General features: G+C 38.7%; 1 protein-coding gene across 6 annotated transcripts in view; it reads right to left on the bottom strand.

Moving 5' to 3' along the window:
* Nucleotides 1–18,973, bottom strand: part of LOC117418260 (attractin-like protein 1) — a 172,842-nt gene that overhangs the window by 78,448 nt on the left and 75,421 nt on the right. For all 6 annotated transcript variants that reach the window (XM_058985394.1, XM_058985392.1, XM_058985391.1 and 3 more), the window contains exons 22-24: nt 15,503–15,597; nt 13,156–13,234; nt 11,196–11,353 (exon numbers count right to left, since the gene is read on the bottom strand). In XM_058985394.1, the coding sequence (XP_058841377.1) occupies nt 11,196–11,353; nt 13,156–13,234; nt 15,503–15,597 (332 nt within the window). The remainder of the gene's footprint in view (nt 1–11,195; nt 11,354–13,155; nt 13,235–15,502; nt 15,598–18,973) is intronic.

Here is an 18,973-nt window from a genome sequence, read left to right as displayed (position 1 = left end):
AAACCCATAACATTGGACCATCGAATTATAAATAACATTGCACGGCTGAGAGATCGTAAAAAGACACCAGGTTTAAAAAAAAACTGTTCAGTGTATCTGCACTCTTCATAAAGTGCTGCCATGAATCCTGTTCAAGTTATCAAAAGAAAAATAAGTGACAAAGAGCTGCCGCTGGGTCTCCTACCATTCTTCACACCAGAAGAGATTCATATCTAACTGTTTGTTCTTTTTTATTTGCTCCGTTGAGCATGAGGAACCAGTCAAACATTTCTTGTACTAAGGTTTGTTCTGTTGATCCAAACATTTGACAGCGCTTTTGATGCAACTTGAAAGCAACTTCAGTGGTCAGGAGAATGCCATCTACACAGCCTTGCATTTTCCACATATATTAGTTAAATAAATAAATGAGACAGCGATGCAGAGAGGCAAGAATCCATTCAATTATATAGGTAACAGAAACCAAGCAACATTAAAACATGTAGGCTACATCTGCGTACTGCCATCTACGTCTAAATGAAATCACAGAACCAACTGGGGAAGCTGGTCCAATAACTAGCTGAGTAATTACAACACTTCTCCGGCCCTGCAAAGAGGGGATGTCAGGGCTATTTTATTTTCATAGAAGGCTATACAGTATTGACCGGCTGTTTTTCACAAAGACACAACATGCGGATCACAGTGGAAAAACCCTAATGAGGACATCTAGTTTGTTTTCCTTCTTCAAACAAACAAACAAAGAAGCGCTTGGGAACCTTCAAACACTGGAAGCTGACACTGGATTGGTGAAGCTCTCCAGCAGCAGCATCAGGGCAACTGTAAACAGAGGGCTGATTAACTTTTATTCCATGTCCTTTTTGATAAGAGAACAGATGCACAGCAGCTGGGAGAAGGTTAATGACTGCCATCATCCTCATATTGTAACTGTCACAAGCTCAGGAACTATTTGTACTGTTTTGATAAGCACTCCAAGCATGCTGCTTCTTTTATAGGCTGGACTTGGCAAGAGACTAAAACAACAGAGAACAGGCTTCAAAATGGTAACGTAGGATCAGAAAAAAGAACCGACTCCATTCTGTCTTGTACTAATGGAAAACAACAAACCCATAGAATCGTTCTTTTCTTTCTGAACAATAATAACCCTTATTGTTAGTACAGTACATATTCTTAACGGAGAGTGTAAACAGTATCATCTGCAGCCTTTGCTTTGCTGAAACAATGCATTCGGACCCGAGTATTTATTTTCCTGTTTTCCTTCAGACTACCTGTCAATGCAGGGAATGAAATATCTCATCTTGACAAATGAGCCATTCTTCTTGAAGTACAGTATAAGGTGAGTCAGCTGCCCTTCCATTTCAGCTAATCTAGGAGACAGGCTGGCCTGCATTAGTGAAGACCAGGGAGACAGGGGTGAAAGGAAGGGATTTATTTCACCTGCAAAACAGCACCTGAAGCATACCCCCCTTCCTCGAGAAAATGTTGAGCATTGATTCATCTCAACTAAAATTATCGATTACATTTCGAATCAATAAAAGAAAAACATTGGTTAATTAAAAATGATATTATCTGCAACTTGAATTAAGAATCCATCAATGAATGGAGTCTACATACAATCACATGCTGATAATGACAAACTACAGTTTAATCCACTTTCTACATAAATATGCTTATTCATATGAAAGGCAGCAACACCGTTCATGAAAGTGACACTGAAGTCATGTGATAACATGGAGGACTCCAGTCTTGTGCTGCACACAGAGTCCGGGAACCAGCCAAGATTGACCTTAAATTGAATTGTACATGCAGATTGTATAATGACAGTCTGTGGGTTTTAATGTCAATTTGCGGGTCTCTTGTGTGGTCTGTTATCTGGACTCAGGTGGTAAAGCATGCGTTTAAACTTAACAAAAGGGTGTCTTCCACTAAAATGGAAATATGCATCTGAGGATCTGTGAATCCCAGCAGTGCCTTTGTTGCTGGTACTGTAAATATGTAGGCATACAGCAAATATCAACACAGTACCTCCCACTCGCAACAAGAGAAAGCTGGATTTGAAATATCTGCTACAACTGCGATTCACATCACTCACTTTAAAAAGAGGATCTATGTAGATTTATTCTATAAACACCCTCCTAAGTAATTGCCCTTGAATCTTCACTTTGTTCTTCTTTCCTGAACCTGTCACTAAAACTAGGGACTAATTGTTCTCAGCCTGATAAAGAGTGCTGTCTACTTATATTAATGCTGCTGCTTTATATGTAGAGCAGAGAGTGAGCGAGCGAGCCTGGCCGAACAGACTCCCCCATACAATGCCATCAATATGTGATGTGTAAACATTGACTGCTGAGATAAATTGGAGATTGTTTGCAATTCTGTAGGTGGGATTTTAACCCTCAGTGGGGCAATCTTGGCTTGGCTGGTAATGCATTACTTAAAAGGCTCTTGTCTGTAAAAGGTCGCAAGGTCCACAGCCTGCAAGATAGAAAGATAATTACTCATTCTAAGGTAAAGTGATCAAATGCTTTAAGAGGGCCCTATTTGGTATGAGAATAGTCAATAGCATAGTCATTTTGCAGCAATTACTTTAGCATGCTGTACAGCTCAACACAGCAAAGTAAATTTCCAGCCTCCACTAAAGCTTGCCGTATCATCAGGGTACTTTAACACACCGATCTGACCTAATATATTCTACAAATACTGGAAAGGATTACATCCCTGAGAGCTGCATGGGTTGGCATGGGTTGGCATGGGTTACTCACCCTGCTCATGGTACTGTGGCAGCCCCAAAACCAGCTATGCAAATGCAGAAATGTGGCACGATACCCTCTGCGATAACATTTTGGTCAATGCGATCTGCCCTGCATCTTCTGCATGCTAGACAGCGTTATCGGACTGGAAACATTTGTCAAAAAGAGTGTTTCACCAGCAGGTGTCACACGCCGAAGCTTACGAATACTGAAAGTTCAAAGCTTACATGGAGTTGAAGTCCTTTTCTACTGTACTGTATGATTGCAGTAACAGCTCAAATATGCCAAAGCCTACAGTATACCAAGAAATAAAGCAATGCTTTTTTGCTCTCTTGAACACAGCAATCATGATTATGCAAAAAGATTCAGCATTCAAGGCATTTGTTTTCCTTGCATTGCCTTATTATCAACCACTCTAATCCTCAGCCCGGTGCTAATCTAGAAATCACTAGATTAGCACCGGTTCAGGTCTTCTGACACTTGCTACTGCAGAGACAAAATGTATGTGCATTTGATTCAGTGTAAAGCTTTGAGAATGCATTACTAGGCAATACAGCAAGATTAACCCAGAGCCGATTGCAATTTTACAAGTTAATCTGGAGGGTAGAAAGCTGGTGGGGCGGCCTCTTCCATCTACCTGCAGGTCCAAGATGAGTTTATCAATATTCATTAATGGAAAGGCACTTATTCCCAGTACAGCTCCATGACAAGTAAAAGCAAATACTCCCACTTTAAATGGGCTATTAAAATCTACAGGAACATCACAGCAAAACACTTGTCCTTCAGACAGTTACTGGTATGTCAGCTTCATGACCAACAACACTCACAAAGCACAACAAAAGCACATACAGGCAGCTGAGCAGCTCTATCGCGATGCACTTGGTTAGTTGGCCTTATATTGTATTCAGTACAAAATCCACCCATTAAACTGGAGACTGTGTGTGTGTGTGGCTAGGGTAAAGGAAGGTCATATGTAAGTGAGGAAATACATGTTACTGCACCACTAGGCCTTCTTGGAAACTTTCATTTCTAATGTATTTCTGCTGTTCAGTTTTCACTGGGTTTAAAAGAAAGGGTAAAGAAAGGGAAATGGATTTCATTTTTACTCAGCATGGGGTGCTATCAAATTGTGTAAAAACTGAGACAAAGTCCTCCGAGTTCTTCCATATTGCATGAATATAGTCATGAGTCAGTGATATAAATCAGCTGTACAGTGTTCCGGTATAGCAGATTATGGTTGAAGTGAGTATTGGTAGATTAGGTTTTCAGTTGCTGATTCACTGGTCAGTCCATATTTACATTCAATCAGTCTAAATAAACCTGCAGTAAATAAAAAAAAAGTTATCTTCAGCAGTGACAACCTTCATGAAAAAAAAGCAAAACGAGCATTTTTAACAAGGATAAAACCAAGTTGTTTTTTTTTTTTTTTTAATACTGAAAACAAATCACAAAACTACAACGCATTAAAAAAAAAAAAAGGTTGCTTTTACATTGCAGTTGTGGTTTCAAATGTCTGTCACAGCTGCTGTTTTAATACATTGTAATGTGTCTGTGAGCTTCAGATAAAAAAAGCTATCTGTGACTGGGTTGTCACTTGATTACCATGGAGTAGCACATTCATGAGGAGTCCTGGCTACCAGTGAGTAGGATACTGACGTGGGCTCAGGGTTTCAATACACAACTCAATGTCTGTTATCAAAGTGTCTTTGAGAATTGTTTTGTGCAACATGCAATTCTATAGCATCCTGCTGCACCCCCCCTACCCCAGCCCCTACCCCGCCCGTTCTCCTTACCAAGCACTCCCCTGCAGGAACTGGAATTAAAAAGTACAGCAACACTTCCATTGCACAATAGTGTGGGCCATTCCAATTTTTTTTTTTTCCCCAATAAATGCCATAAATATCTTGGTTTCATAAAGTACATCTTAGCAATTGGATTTATAAAGGGTTTTTAATAGTCCATTCAGCCAATCTCATGTTCTGTCCCACATGGTACAATAGCAATCGATTCTAGGTGCATATTTTCGACAGCATACCCCCGTGTGCGCCCAACTACTGCCAATCATATTGGTGCGACTAGGGTATGTCGCTTATAAACTCAGGCAGAGAGAATGTAAAGATGGTGGCTGTCATGGAAATCTCTCTGTCTCTAAGTCTGAACAGTTTTTAATATCAGAACCTCAATCCACATCAACATGAAGGGATGGAAAGTTTTCATCAAGGGCTGCGAACGTACATTATTGCATCGCTGCCGAGAGGCTACAAACTACTCACTCAACTGATAGACCCATGAGCACTGTAGCTGTCACTCAGGACTTGGCCCCCACTGTAACTCGCTGCTCATGTCAGTAAAACACTATGCTGGCACGACCGTTCCCCTGCTGATGGAGGGTAAAAGCAATGAGAGGTGGAGCTGGGAACTCCATGGTTAAAATAATAAATGGACAAACTGCTCTTGGTCACCTCTCACGTTGACGTACAACCTTCTTGCCGCTGTTTCTATTTTAAAACACCCCTGCAGGCATTCACCCTCTAAAGGAATCTCTTATTAAAACAATGTACTGGCCACATTTAACACCGGAGAGATATATCCTTTATATTTAAGATCAAAATGCCCCCGAAAGGTGAAATGTCACATCACCTTTCATACCAATGGAAGGAGTCGGCTATATATACTATGCTCATCAGATACTTGTGCCCTAAACAGGCCAGGGGAGAAGTGCTTTTCATGACAGCGTTACTACAGACAAATACCTACATGACAATCCTCTCGATAGGAGACAAAGCTTTCAGGGATCAGGTATCAGAGCGCTGTCTGTCAACGACATTGTTTGTTGATATATGGGGAAAAATATATATATTACAGTTGTGACTGCTGATAACACACTTGATGGAACAACAGAGAATACTCATTGCTGTGTGCAATCTAGCTTTCCATTAGGGGAATACAGAAATCACTGGCCTGACATTCAGTAGAAATTTGAATGTAAAATAGCACATTTCCAGCAAACGGCAGCAGATCTGTGGCAAGTCAGTATTCATTAAGGGTGAAAAAATGTCTCATTCCCCTTTAAAACATTTGGAAGTAGTTGCACCGGGCACCACACAAGCCAGCAAGCGATCCATTTTAGAGCCCCTGTGGAAACAGTAGCTAGCCCTTGAAAGAAGGACATTTCCCATGCACTTCCCACAACATGAAACCTGCGTACAAGCATCTGCTGTGACCAGCTAAATGAGTTTTTTTGTGGCCAGTCTAGATCAAGTCATCTCAATGCTGATTCGTTCATCGAGGATCAAAATAATAATTAGCACAGCTAACCAATTTGTACTTATTTGAGGTCAAATGGTTCTCCAATAGAAAACTTCAGGACGTTGACTTCACCCGATCTGATGTCTTGCCAATTGTTACTTGCAACAGTATATTACAGAATATATATAGTCATGATACTTTCCACATCTCACCCGAAGAGACATTTGTGGTCATGCTGTCTCGTGTTTTACATATTCAGCGGATTGCACATGGACTCGAATCTGGACTGGTATCAGTTAAAAGTGTGTGCCACAAATAGGAGGAACTGCAGCTTGACACTGCTGTGAATTTTTCAAATTCAATTAAACACGAAAACTTTAGATTCAGATCGAGGTGGTATCTATGTTTAATGAACATAAAAGGGTGCCAGCTTTGCAGCCAAAAACGTAATTGATTTATAAGAAAAAAAAGCTCCTTACTGCTTAATCTCTGTTAAAAAAAATAAATAAATACAATAAATAGTATATTATTTGTATTGTGTGAGAAACATTATGATTTTAGCGTGCATGCATTTGAAGACCAACTACAGTGTTTAAACATTAACAGATGGTGTGTATGTATATGCTTATCAAATGCAATAAAAGTGCTGGACAGACAACTGGAGTTGTATCTGCGGGCACACGTGTCTGTAAATAGCGCAATGGAAACTAAGTACATTGATTGATCCAGTCAGAAGATTGATAAACCCTGCATGTTAAAACCACAGAGTGTGGCCGCAATGTGCAGAATGCCATCGGAACCCATGGGTATTGACATCCTGTGGTTTATGACACTCAACGAATCACCAAGCTGCCCACATTTAATGTCAAAAGATAATTAAATAATACATGGCAATATTTTTATTTTATCTTTTTACTAATAAAAAAGGAACCAATACATTTAGTAAAGAAGAAAGTATTGATCCAAAATGCATTTATTAAAATGTGGTTGAAGTAAAGGAGATTCTCAATCTGTAACCCTACAGGAGGATAGGATTACACTGCCCTCTGCAACACTGGCAGGTGTTTAAAAGACCAGTAACACACAACAAACAACATACTACTAATGTAATACTGTAGGAGCTTGTGTTTCCTGCATCTTTTATAAATAGCACTGTGTTGGCTTTCTCTTATTACAGCAAACACGCATTTGCTGATAGCTCAGTCATTATATGTAAATGCAAACCCTAATATTTGTAAAAACTCCAATTGACCTTTATTAAATAAGAACACTATTGTCATTGAGTCCATAAATCCGAGTGCATGCTAAGTTATGACACACAGAGCTTGCAGTCTATTAAATTACAAAAGGCATTCGATTTAATGATGTCCGCTCACAGAGCAAATAAGTGACTTTGCATTTGGAAATCTAATAAAACGCTGTTACAGGACCAGCCGAGCTAGAAAAGCTGCATATTGGTTCCATAGAAATGCATTTTATCAGCATGATTAATCCAGGATGAGAAAGTGAGAATAAAAATCAATGAATGTGGGCAGGGATTGCAGGAAATAATATATCACTCTGCCTGAAATGCAGCACTGCCACTAATGCTGTTTTCACAGTATTACATACACACACACACACACACACACACACATATATATAACCCTTCTTTTGCCTCATGTCCAGCAGACACACGTAGACATGACAATGAACAATTATTTGCTGCCGTGCAATCCAGAAGGCTATTCAAAGAGAAAAAAGTCAACTGTTTTCCTTTTGGATATAGGCCACCATGTGTGGCCACCATGTAAAAGCCATTTCACCCACACATGTATATTCACTCACATATTCCAAAAGCAAAATAAATCTACTGTGTACAGTATCCATGCATAAACGGTCTCACTTATTGACCTAAGATAATGTATCTAATGTTCTGATGCCGGAAAGCATACCTATCACTCTACATCCACAATGTTTCAAGCTCCGAACTGCCAATTAACACATCGAACTTGTGTCCCCATATCAATGAATGTCATGAAAGTAAATGTTTTACTTCTGTCGAACAAAATGACCTGTTGTACAACGAAATGTTCTCCTTTTTCTAGGAAGGCAGTACAACTGGGGGTGGGGAGTTTGTTGCCGGACAACTTCAGACTACCCGTTCACTAAATAGCTGGGTAGCTCCGAATAGAAAATGGTCTCCTCTTTAAAAATAAGCACGAGACTTTAATAAACAGCCTCTTCCACAAGTGCTGTGTTGCTAGTAGGTGGACAGTCTGCAGCACTGGTTAAAGTAACAAATTTACAAAACCCAATGCAACTCTGGCTGGGTCTCGGCACAAACTGTACATATTTTATCTGATGGTTTGTCATGGTATTGCATTTTCAATTCCAGTGAGATCACCAGATGTTCATTAAGACACACTGTTGGCTGACAAATAGGAATTTGCATTCTTGTAGGAAAGTATTCAGACGTGCAGGCTTACTTTGGTCCCTGGGTCATCCTCAGGCAAAAGCAAACACAAGATACCTGCATTCATCTTTCAAAAGCACTAATACAGTTTTCTTGATGGTGTAGACATCCGCTTGTGCTATGATACAGTAGCTGATCAACCTCATACACTAATCGACATAATAAAACCGAAAATCTGAATACATTGTGTTATTCCACACACTTCATCTGAATACATTGTGTTATTCCACACACTTCATCTGAATACATTGTGTTATTCCACACACTTCATCTGAATACATTGTGTTATTCCACACACTTCATCGGAATACATTGTGTTATTCCACACACTTCATCGGAATACATTGTGTTATTCCACACACTTCATCGGAATACATTGTGTTATTCCACACACTTCATCGGAATACATTGTGTTATTCCACACACTTCATCGGAATACATTGTGTTATTCCACACACTTCATCGGAATACATTGTGTTATTCCACACACTTCATCGGAATACATTGTGTTATTCCACACACTTCATCGGAATACATTGTGTTATTCCACACACTTCATCGGAATACATTGTGTTATTCCACACACTTCATCGGAATACATTGTGTTATTCCATCATTTCAAAGTCAAATCTAAAATAAGCCTCCTTCACGTGTTGTCCAATCTCACAGAAATGATTAGGACTGCTAAAAGGTGCGAGGTCACAGTGGTGACAGAATGTATCTAAATCTGTTCCACTCGGACAGGCAATCACTACCTTCCTGTTTTCCCTACAGCCTGCCTCATATTTGCAAATGATGTCATGATGCTGAAGGCATGCCCGTCGTTTCCAAAATGAAAACGGTGCTGCACTGTTGTTATTTGCCGTATCCTGGATTCAAGTACAGCTCGAAGCAATCGCATCAATGAAGATGCACTTTACAGTAACAGCCAACAAAAAGTTTAAGAACCTTCCTTCTAGCTTGGAAACTCCTGCAACATCAGGAAATCAACAGAGCTGGTAATGCATGAAGTGTCATAAGCAACATATGCTTCTGCCTTCATGTACAATTTGTATGATTGATTGGGATTGGCGTTACCGTATGAATGAAGACACTGAAGGAGATGTCTAGTCTGAACATTTATCATTGAATTTATTACGTTTCTGTTAGTGTTTCTAAAATGTAGCGCTACTCGTGTTTAACAGATATGGATACATTCATTATATATCAGTCTTATTTTATTGTAAATATTTTATATTAATTCTAATGGAACTCAAAACAAAAGCAGAAAGGGGAAGTCATTGAAGTGAACGGCTAGTTTATATCATTATTCTAGGGTAGAGTTCATATAGTGATGAAATGGACACAAGGTATAGAAGACCACTCATGAACTTCAGATAGTTTTGGTTTCCAGAGATTAGGCGATTTCCTTTTTTCATGCTACCATCAAGCTGCTTTCATGCCTTAAAGCTGCAGCTTACTTGCCATTGAGTGGGATACAATGGGGTTACAGTAAACCTGAATGTAGTGTGTCAGACACACTACACTGCTTAAGGTGAAGCGACGCTAACAAGCCCAGAGTCACCATGCACAGTTAGAAGTCCTGTCTTGTGCAATTTTAATTTTTTTTTGTTTTTCTGTTTTAAGAAAATCCACATGGGAAGAAAACCTCCCGCAGCAGATATATCAACTTCAGATCCTTATATCTGATATTGTCAAGCACTGACTGAGAACTGCAAATCGGTCTTGTGAACAGTTGATCTCTGCTGTAGATTTAGCGATTGAAACACTGGGTGTATCGCTCATGAAACCGTCATATGCTTTTTAGAAATATCTGTGTAAATGATTCTCATCATTCCTGAATATTTTTTTTTTTCTTTAACGTGATTGAATTGTTTTTTCCCAGAGAGGGATTATGTAAAACATTGAGTGATCTCACTCTGCAAGGACGACTGTGTAACTATGTCAAAAAAACATTTAAAAAAGGTCATCAGCAATCTTATTTGTATTCTCAAAATCTTCTTTATATTCTCAAATTCAGAAATGTGGTGAATCGGTGAAGTAAATCGAACCAGGGCAAAACAGTAACAGCCCTAAAATGAACTCTGACTATTGCACAAACAAACAGAGACCCAAGTGGTCTGAATACTTGTCCAATTCTTATAGCAGTATTGATTACAGACTTTATTTTAAAGCAACTGAATATCAAGTTGTACTTAAGGAGCTGCAATCAATCAATTATTGAAAACCTATTGGGTCTGACAACACTGAGCCTTATCTTTTACAACTGGCAGCTATCCTAATGTGCTATCCTTTAACTGATTCATTTAATTTATCATTTAGCGCAAGGTGTGTTCCAGCTGCTTTGAAATTGGCAAAGGCTACTCCTATATTAAAAAATGGTGACAAACTGTTAACTGCAAATTAACGTCCAGTATCATTACCTTGTGCGTTCACTGTTGATCGCATATAGGGAAAACAAAGCACTGAGCTTCCTTGAAGGAGTTGCCCCGTGACAACTGGCAGCACACTCATCCTTCAGTCACCTGACCTCAATTTGGCAGCCATATTAGGTCACAGGTCAAGGTGACAGTTACATGGTGAGCAGCTTACAGTGTTTTATATAACTGTGCAGACAGGAGGCCAGTACCTCAAACGGACTCAAATAACCTAATGTCATCTTACATGGATGCTTAGTTGCTTTGGACAAAATACTGTATAGATAAAATGGGCCAGAATTCAAGAGGTAACCATATAGAAACACTTACCTGTATTTTTATTGGCCATGAGAAATTGCTGACGTACACGTAGAAGGTGATGTTGAGGTTGTTTCGGAAGCTGAATTTCTCACAGGAGAAACTGTCTCTGTAGTCCTTTATGTTAGACCTGGAGACAATTGGGATTTCCTCTCCTGAGATGGTCCCAGCTACAAAAAGTGCAACAGTAGAATTCATTGCTGATAAGTTAGTGAAACAGAACGAAGGATACATGCAAACACTCAAATTCATGGATTATATTTGTAAGGTAATATTGTCTGACACAGTGTTGTATATATATATATATATATATATATATATATATATATATATATATATATATATATGATTCGAAAGCTGATCCACATATGTGTGTGTGTGTGTGTGGAGATCAGCTTTCCCTTCTCTGCTGAGCAGCGATTCTGTCAGCAGTTTCAGTATCAGGCACGGGAAACCAAAATCTCATTGGTCACTGCAACAGCAGCAGCCAATATAAATTCATAACAGATGCAATGTGTAGGGATAATTTTGTGATAACAAAACCGTAAGTGTGGGTGGCTTAAATATAAAATTATATATCAAAATTATATAGAACCAAATGAAGTCAGACTGCTTTCTTCTTTAATTACCGCATAAATCTGTGAATTTCAATAGTAGAATTAAAATGTTATTCATGAAGCCTAATTAAAGCACAAAGTGGTCTAACATTATGTTCTATATCCCCGATTACTGACCTTCTCACCCCCGCTGGTTTCATGCAGGTAGGCATGAGGTGTTCTAATAAAACTGCACACTACTGTATATAACTAGCAAGCGTTAACATTGTTTTTCAACCTATACATTAAAAACATTTAGCATAGGTTGAAAAACACTCGCTACTTAAAAGGGTCACCATGAACTACATTCACAGTATGTGGAATCATTTCTCATAAAAAAAATCTTCCCTGCAAAGTTTAATCAAATTTGGGCACATGGTCCCACAGATGTAGCCAGCCGCTTATTGTTTTGAAGGTCAATTTTATAGTTATCTTTAAAAACGTTCTCTTAAAAAAACCTCTCAACTGTAAAGACTTGAGGATGCTGTAATGAACAAGATTAGCTCATCCCATTGATGAGCAAGAGATGAAACGCATTCATTGTTCCCAGCAGTCAAGCCCATAAGAAAACCTGAATTTTGAGCCCCTGAAACAAAGACTTTGAAATCTCAGCCTCTACAGCTGGCGCCTATAAAAAATATATCTTAATTGAAATCAAAGCATTTCAGAATGACTTGCTATGAAATTTTAAATTGCAGCACAACTTTTGTTATGAGTGATACCAAAAATGACAGAACATTTAAAGAGGCAGGCACAATTTGAAATATCGGGAACACATTGCAAAATGATAAGTTTAGTGCCACTCATGTACGTTCTCATGTGGATGTGACTTTTGATAAACTGTAGTTGTGCATTGACCGGCATTCTAGCAGTCCAGACGCTCCAGTTGTGTTCGAGGTTACTCAATGTGTAGGAATAGATGCTTGGTACTCTGGAATACACAGTCATGGCAATTGGCAGTGGTCAGGGACACAGCTGGGACTCTCTCACAGTGGAGTTGGACTGGTTTGTTGAAATGGATGTATTATACAGACACTGGCATGTTTGGTTCTACAACACACAACGCAGTCGTACAGGAAGCTCCCGGAGATGACAAGGAGGAAGTGCACTAAAAAACAAATGGCTCCTCTTCTAGGATAAAACCTGCTTTCTACAGCAGATCGAAAATACATATTATTATTATTATAATATATTTTTAAACACAGTCTTCCATCATCTTTTTAAAGTACGGTTAACTTCCCTTTGACTTTGCTGATGCATAATAACCGCTGGCACAGTAAAATACTGTTTTGTAATAAAATAAAATTGTAATAAAATTAATAATGGCTATTTACAAGGATGAAAAAAATAAAATAAAAAAAATAAAAACATCTCACCTGTTGAACCAACTGACCACGTAATATTCAGATTGAAATTGTTTGATGCATTAATAGACATGTCAAGATTCTTGTTGGGCTAAAAAAACAAACAAACAGACAAAAAACCAATAACAAACATTGATATTCACGTGACTACAACAATTTCACTTCTTGCTCATCTGGATTTTAGAAATACGATAACTTCTGTATCACATTTATTTGTGTTTCCACCCCGATGTTTCTGAACTTTTTTCTCTTTAATGAAGGAATACACCAGGCTTCATGAACACGTATGGGGTCTGTGTCTGGGCATCTCTTTATTTTCTAATATAAGGCTTGTATTAAAAGTTGAAGTAATATATTCAAGCTTAATGCCAAGACTACTGCATCCCAGTCTAAGCAGCCATTAGAGACTACTACGGTTCAGCAGCATCTGTTCAGGAAAAATTAAACTCCAACTTCTAGGAATCTCTGGAGTTCATACTGCACTATGTTATAGTAATGTGTTTTATGTGGAAGAATCCCGGGAGTTCATACTGCACTGTGTTATAGTAATGTGTTTTATCTGGAAGAATCCCTGGAGTTCATACTGCACTGTGTTATAGTAATGTGTTTTATCTGGAGGAATCCCTGGAGTTCATACTGCACTATGTTATAGTAATGTGTTTTATCTGGAAGAATCCCTGGAGTTCACACTGCACTATGTTATAGTAATGTGTTTTATCTGGAGGAATCCCTGGAGTTCATACTGCACTGTGTTATAGTATTGTGTTTTATCTGGAGGAATCCCTGGAGTTCACACTGCACTGTGTTATAGTAATGTGTTTTATCTGGAGGAATCCCTGGAGTTCACACTGCACTGTGTTATAGTAATGTGTTTTATCTGTAGGAATCCCTGGAGTTCACACTGCACTGTGTTATAGTAATGTGTTTTATCTGGAGGAATCTCTGGAGTTCATACTGCACTGTGTTATAGTAATGTGTTTTATCTGGAGGAATCCCTGGAGTTCACACTGCACTGTGTTATAGTAATGTGTTTTATCTGGAGGAATCCCTGGAGTTCACACTGCACTGTGTTATAGTATTGTGTTTTATCTGGAGGAATCCCTGGAGTTCATACTGCACTGTGTTATAGTAATGTGTTTTATCTGGAGGAATCCCTGGAGTTCACACTGCACTGTGTTATAGTAATGTGTTTTATCTGGAGGAATCCCTGGAGTTCATACTGCACTATGTTATAGTATTGTGTTTTATCTGGAGGAATCCCTGGAGTTCATACTGCACTGTGTTATAGTAATGTGTTTTATCTGGAGGAATCCCTGGAGTTCACACTGCACTGTGTTATAGTAATGTGTTTTATCTGGAGGAATCCCTGGAGTTCATACTGCACTGTGTTATAGTATTGTGTTTTATCTGTAGGAATCCCTGGAGTTCACACTGCACTGTGTTATAGTAATGTGTTTTATCTGGAGGAATCCCTGGAGTTCATACTGCACTATGTTATAGTATTGTGTTTTATCTGGAGGAATCCCTGGAGTTCATACTGCACTGTGTTATAGTAATGTGTTTTATCTGGAGGAATCCCTGGAGTTCATACTGCACTATGTTATAGTATTGTGTTTTATCTGGAGGAATCCCTGGAGTTCATACTGCACTGTGTTATAGTAATGTGTTTTATCTGGAGGAATCCCTGGAGTTCACACTGCACTGTGTTATAGTAATGTGTTTTATCTGGAGGAATCCCTGGAGTTCATACTGCACTGTGTTATAGTATTGTGTTTTATCTGTAGGAATCCCTGGAGTTCACACTGCACTGTGTTATAGTAATGTGTTTTATCTGGAGGAATCCCTGGAGTTCATACTGCACTGTGTTATAGTAATGTGTTTTATCTGGAGGAATCCCTGGAGTTCATACTGCACTATGTTATAGTAATGTGTTTTATCTGTAGGAATCCCTGGAGTTCATACTGCACTGTGTTATAGTAATGTGTTTTATCTGGAGGAATCTCTGGAGTTCACACTGCACTGTGTTATAGTAATGTGTTTTATCTGTAGGAATCCCTGGAGTTCACACTGCACTGTGTTATAGTAATGTGTTTTATCTGGAGGAATCCCTGGAGTTCACACTGCACTGTGTTATAGTAATGTGTTTTATCTGGAGGAATCCCTGGAGTTCACACTGCACTGTGTTATAGTAATGTGTTTTATCTGGAGGAATCCCTGGAGTTCACACTGCACTGTGTTATAGTAATGTGTTTTATCTGGAGGAATCCCTGGAGTTCATACTGCACTATGTTATAGTAATGTATTTTAACTTGAGTGTGTCAAATGGCTCATGTAACAATACAACAGACTGCAGTCCCACCTGCTCTGGATTAGCCATGAAGTTGATAGCAGTGTAGTGTTTGTCATCGTCTTGGAGGAGGCTGAAGGTGAACTGATAGTCAATCAGAAGGCTATCTGTGGACAGGATGCACACAATCACATCAGAGAGAGGACCAAAGAGGCAGGGCATGATAATGCTTCACAAAGTGGTTATTATTATTATTATCATCATTATTATTATTATTAAACTGGTCAATTGCTGCATTACGGGTTGGGGTCAATTCCAATTCCTTTTTAAAATCAATTCCAATTCCCATTCCCTTTTAATCAATTCTAACACATCATTGATCAGAATTGCAATAAGCAGATTGGCACAGTGGCAACAAATGACTTAAATTGAAGTCATGGTTAGTCAATTAAATTGGTTTCAAATGAAAGCAGTTGAACAAATCGCAACAATTATTATAGCTCTTAAATATGAATTCCAATGCGAATTCCTTTGAAGAAATTGGAATTGAGAATTGATTTTGGAAATGGAATTGGAATTGAAAACCAGGAATAGAAACATATTCATATTATTAACATAAAAGGTGGCAACCAACATGTGCATCACTCATCGTTAATTCCTCTGCGTCGAATGCTTGTGTATCTGCGTGGTTTAGAATGATATGTTATTTCCTCTCAATGATTGCATAACAAACAAAAACGATAAACTATTCTACATAAAACAGGGTCAGGACCAGCTCTGAAGAAATACAATCAGAAATCCTGCTCTCTCTTCACTTCACTGAATTACATGGCAGTGGCTGCCTGTATAACCCAGCTGCTGATTCCCTGAAAGCTCCCATCACCGTCTACCTGAGTGCAAAGACAGCTACAACAGGAACGCACCAGCTCCATTTACTCACATTCACGGCAGCTTTGTTTCTGTTTGTTATATTATACAAAATGTTCTTATTCATTCATTTATTATTTACTTTATATAGTAAAAGAAAATATTAGTGTTATATATTCACAAGACAGCACCTGCTTATCAATTAGGTCACATTTCCAATATCTTAGCCTTGTTTGAAACAGGCTTGTTAAATCTGTGTCTCATTGGAACAATCCAGCCCCCTGGAATGCACCATCAAATCTGAACTGGACCCCTTTGGTCATGGAAGATATACCATGCTTACACAAATGTCAGAGCTTACAAATGATGCCTCTGTTCAAATTCCTGTATATAACTATCCCTGTATAACAGCGCTTAATAGCTACCAACCAAACATAACAAGATGAAGGGAGAAAATACTCAAACTGTACTTCTAAACTGACTTGCCATGATGTTGCAAACATCAGTTTCCTGCTTTGAGTTTTTTAGTCTCTCACGCAACTTTTAAATTACCGGTACTATTCTCACACATTGAATGGTTCAAATACATGTAGCCTACAGTAATGGAAATAATTATGCTTGCTCAAAGACAAGTTTAGGATAAATTAAAAGTGAAACATTAAACTTAGAAATGAGCGAAATAACAAAACAGCAAGCCTCAAAAAGGTTCAATGGGTTTTGACAAAAATTGCTGCAAGTAAATTAAAGTTGACAATATATTCCTGTGAGATCTGCAACTCAAACAAATTGGCACAAATGTGTTCAAAGCTTGGTTCTTTGGCTTAAGGCACAGATGTGATATCGCAGCAGGAGAACTCCAGGTGTAATCCATCTCAAAAAGACACAACAAAAGAACCAATGCACAAAACTGAGAAACAACTTTAAAACAGACAGCTGGAAATGGAATGGGTTTTCAAATCATGAACTTTATTGAAGCAATTCCATATTTCTGTGGATTCCATGAGATGCAGCTTAATCCTTTCCTCTGTCATTATCCATAACTACATTATATTGAATTGATACCTCTATGCCTATAAACTTCAACAGAAAAGAAAAGGCACAAGCTGTACAGTAAATCAGAAATGTGGATTGGCAAATGTGTCTTAATGTGTGGCTGCTTTGTGATATTTCTGCATGTGGCGTAGGAAGCAAAGGTATGAATAGAACTCTTGTTCAATGTATAAAACCAGTGGATTATGTTTCCTGAAGGAAAACAGAATTAAACATGATTCTTTAGTTTTGCACTACAGTATGTGCACATTTTACAGCTAAGTAATATACACATACTGATATTTGCAGACAACAATTTAATTTAAAAAAATATATATATAATATATATACATATCAAGTACAAATAACTTTGAAATAGTTCATGAGTTTTTTTTTTTTTTTTTTACCTTTCTACTGACTGACTCTCACAGGCCTGTCTTGGTGATGAAAACCGTCTTACATTATTACCTTATTATCACAGTAAAACTCTGCATAATGGAGATAACACTGAATTTATTCCAGGGCTCCCTTATTAACACTTAACCTTACCAAACAGAAAAGTAAATGAAGTATTACATTAATTGGGAATGTGGCAAGCAGGCCCTGCAGGGAACCTGATAAAACCGAGGAGCTATACAATTGATGCTGTTAACACAGCTTGATGAACCTGCCTTACGTTTTTATTTCCTTTGTATATGGGAAGACATTGCTCCATAGTCACAGAGCATGTTGATTATTCCAGAGCCATGTAGGGTTTTAAATCTCTGGCTGTAAAGTAGTTTCCATTCTCAGCATTGATGAATTACATGCAATTCTTGTTTATTTATTTATTTTCTTCTGTAACCCCCTTCCCAGGCAGCCTCTGTTCCCACTGTCTAGTCAGTCCAGCTTTTGAAACCTAAGCAGCTGATGTTGCCAAGCTATTGAACTGAATTCAGTCTCACTGGTCTCTGCCAGGCATAATCTGCCTCCTGACCAGTAGGGGCCGCTGTGGCACAGCAAGATAAACCAACCCCATCCAATTTCCCGCTCTTGCTTGAAGGGGCGCAAATTTCCAATTGGTCCTCGGCCTCAGCAAGATTCCGACCACAACTCCCCTGCACTGACACTCAGTGGCCACAGCACTATTTTTAACATGGATTTTGCATCTCACTCTCTATCAACCACATATACATAATGTGGGTTATGTACCGTATAAATATAACATACAGATACTGCATGTTGTTCTTGTTGTATTGATTTTCATAATCTGACACTTCACAAGGCTGCCATCTAGTGCTTTCCAATGTTGTGATGCTGTACAGTAACAGAGCTATTCATTCCACTGCTGAATGCCTTCCAAGTGAACTGGCAGACTGAGGCAATGTTGTGATCAAGGTCAGGACGTTCTCTTCTTCACTCCTGCTAATGGGCCTCAACTCCAACTTCCTGAAAAGGCCTTCTATTGCATTATTTTTTTAGGGTTCTCGTTTGGGATTAATTGATGGGAAAGAATGTGGGCTGTGTGTTGAACTGAACAGATTACCCAATTCTGGAAGAGTCCTTCCCTTCTAGAACTGAACTGCTGTATCACTGCTCTACAGCATTTCCAACACTGGACCTCAACTAAAGAAACTGAACAGCATGTGGCAACACCTCACGAGGCTA

The sequence above is a fragment of the Acipenser ruthenus genome, chromosome 13 (assembly GCF_902713425.1).
Source record: "Acipenser ruthenus chromosome 13, fAciRut3.2 maternal haplotype, whole genome shotgun sequence".
In the NCBI taxonomy this organism is placed as follows: Eukaryota; Metazoa; Chordata; class Actinopteri; order Acipenseriformes; family Acipenseridae; genus Acipenser; species Acipenser ruthenus.
Note: the sequence above shows the minus strand (reverse complement) of the source record. Positions and strands in the feature narration are given on the sequence as shown.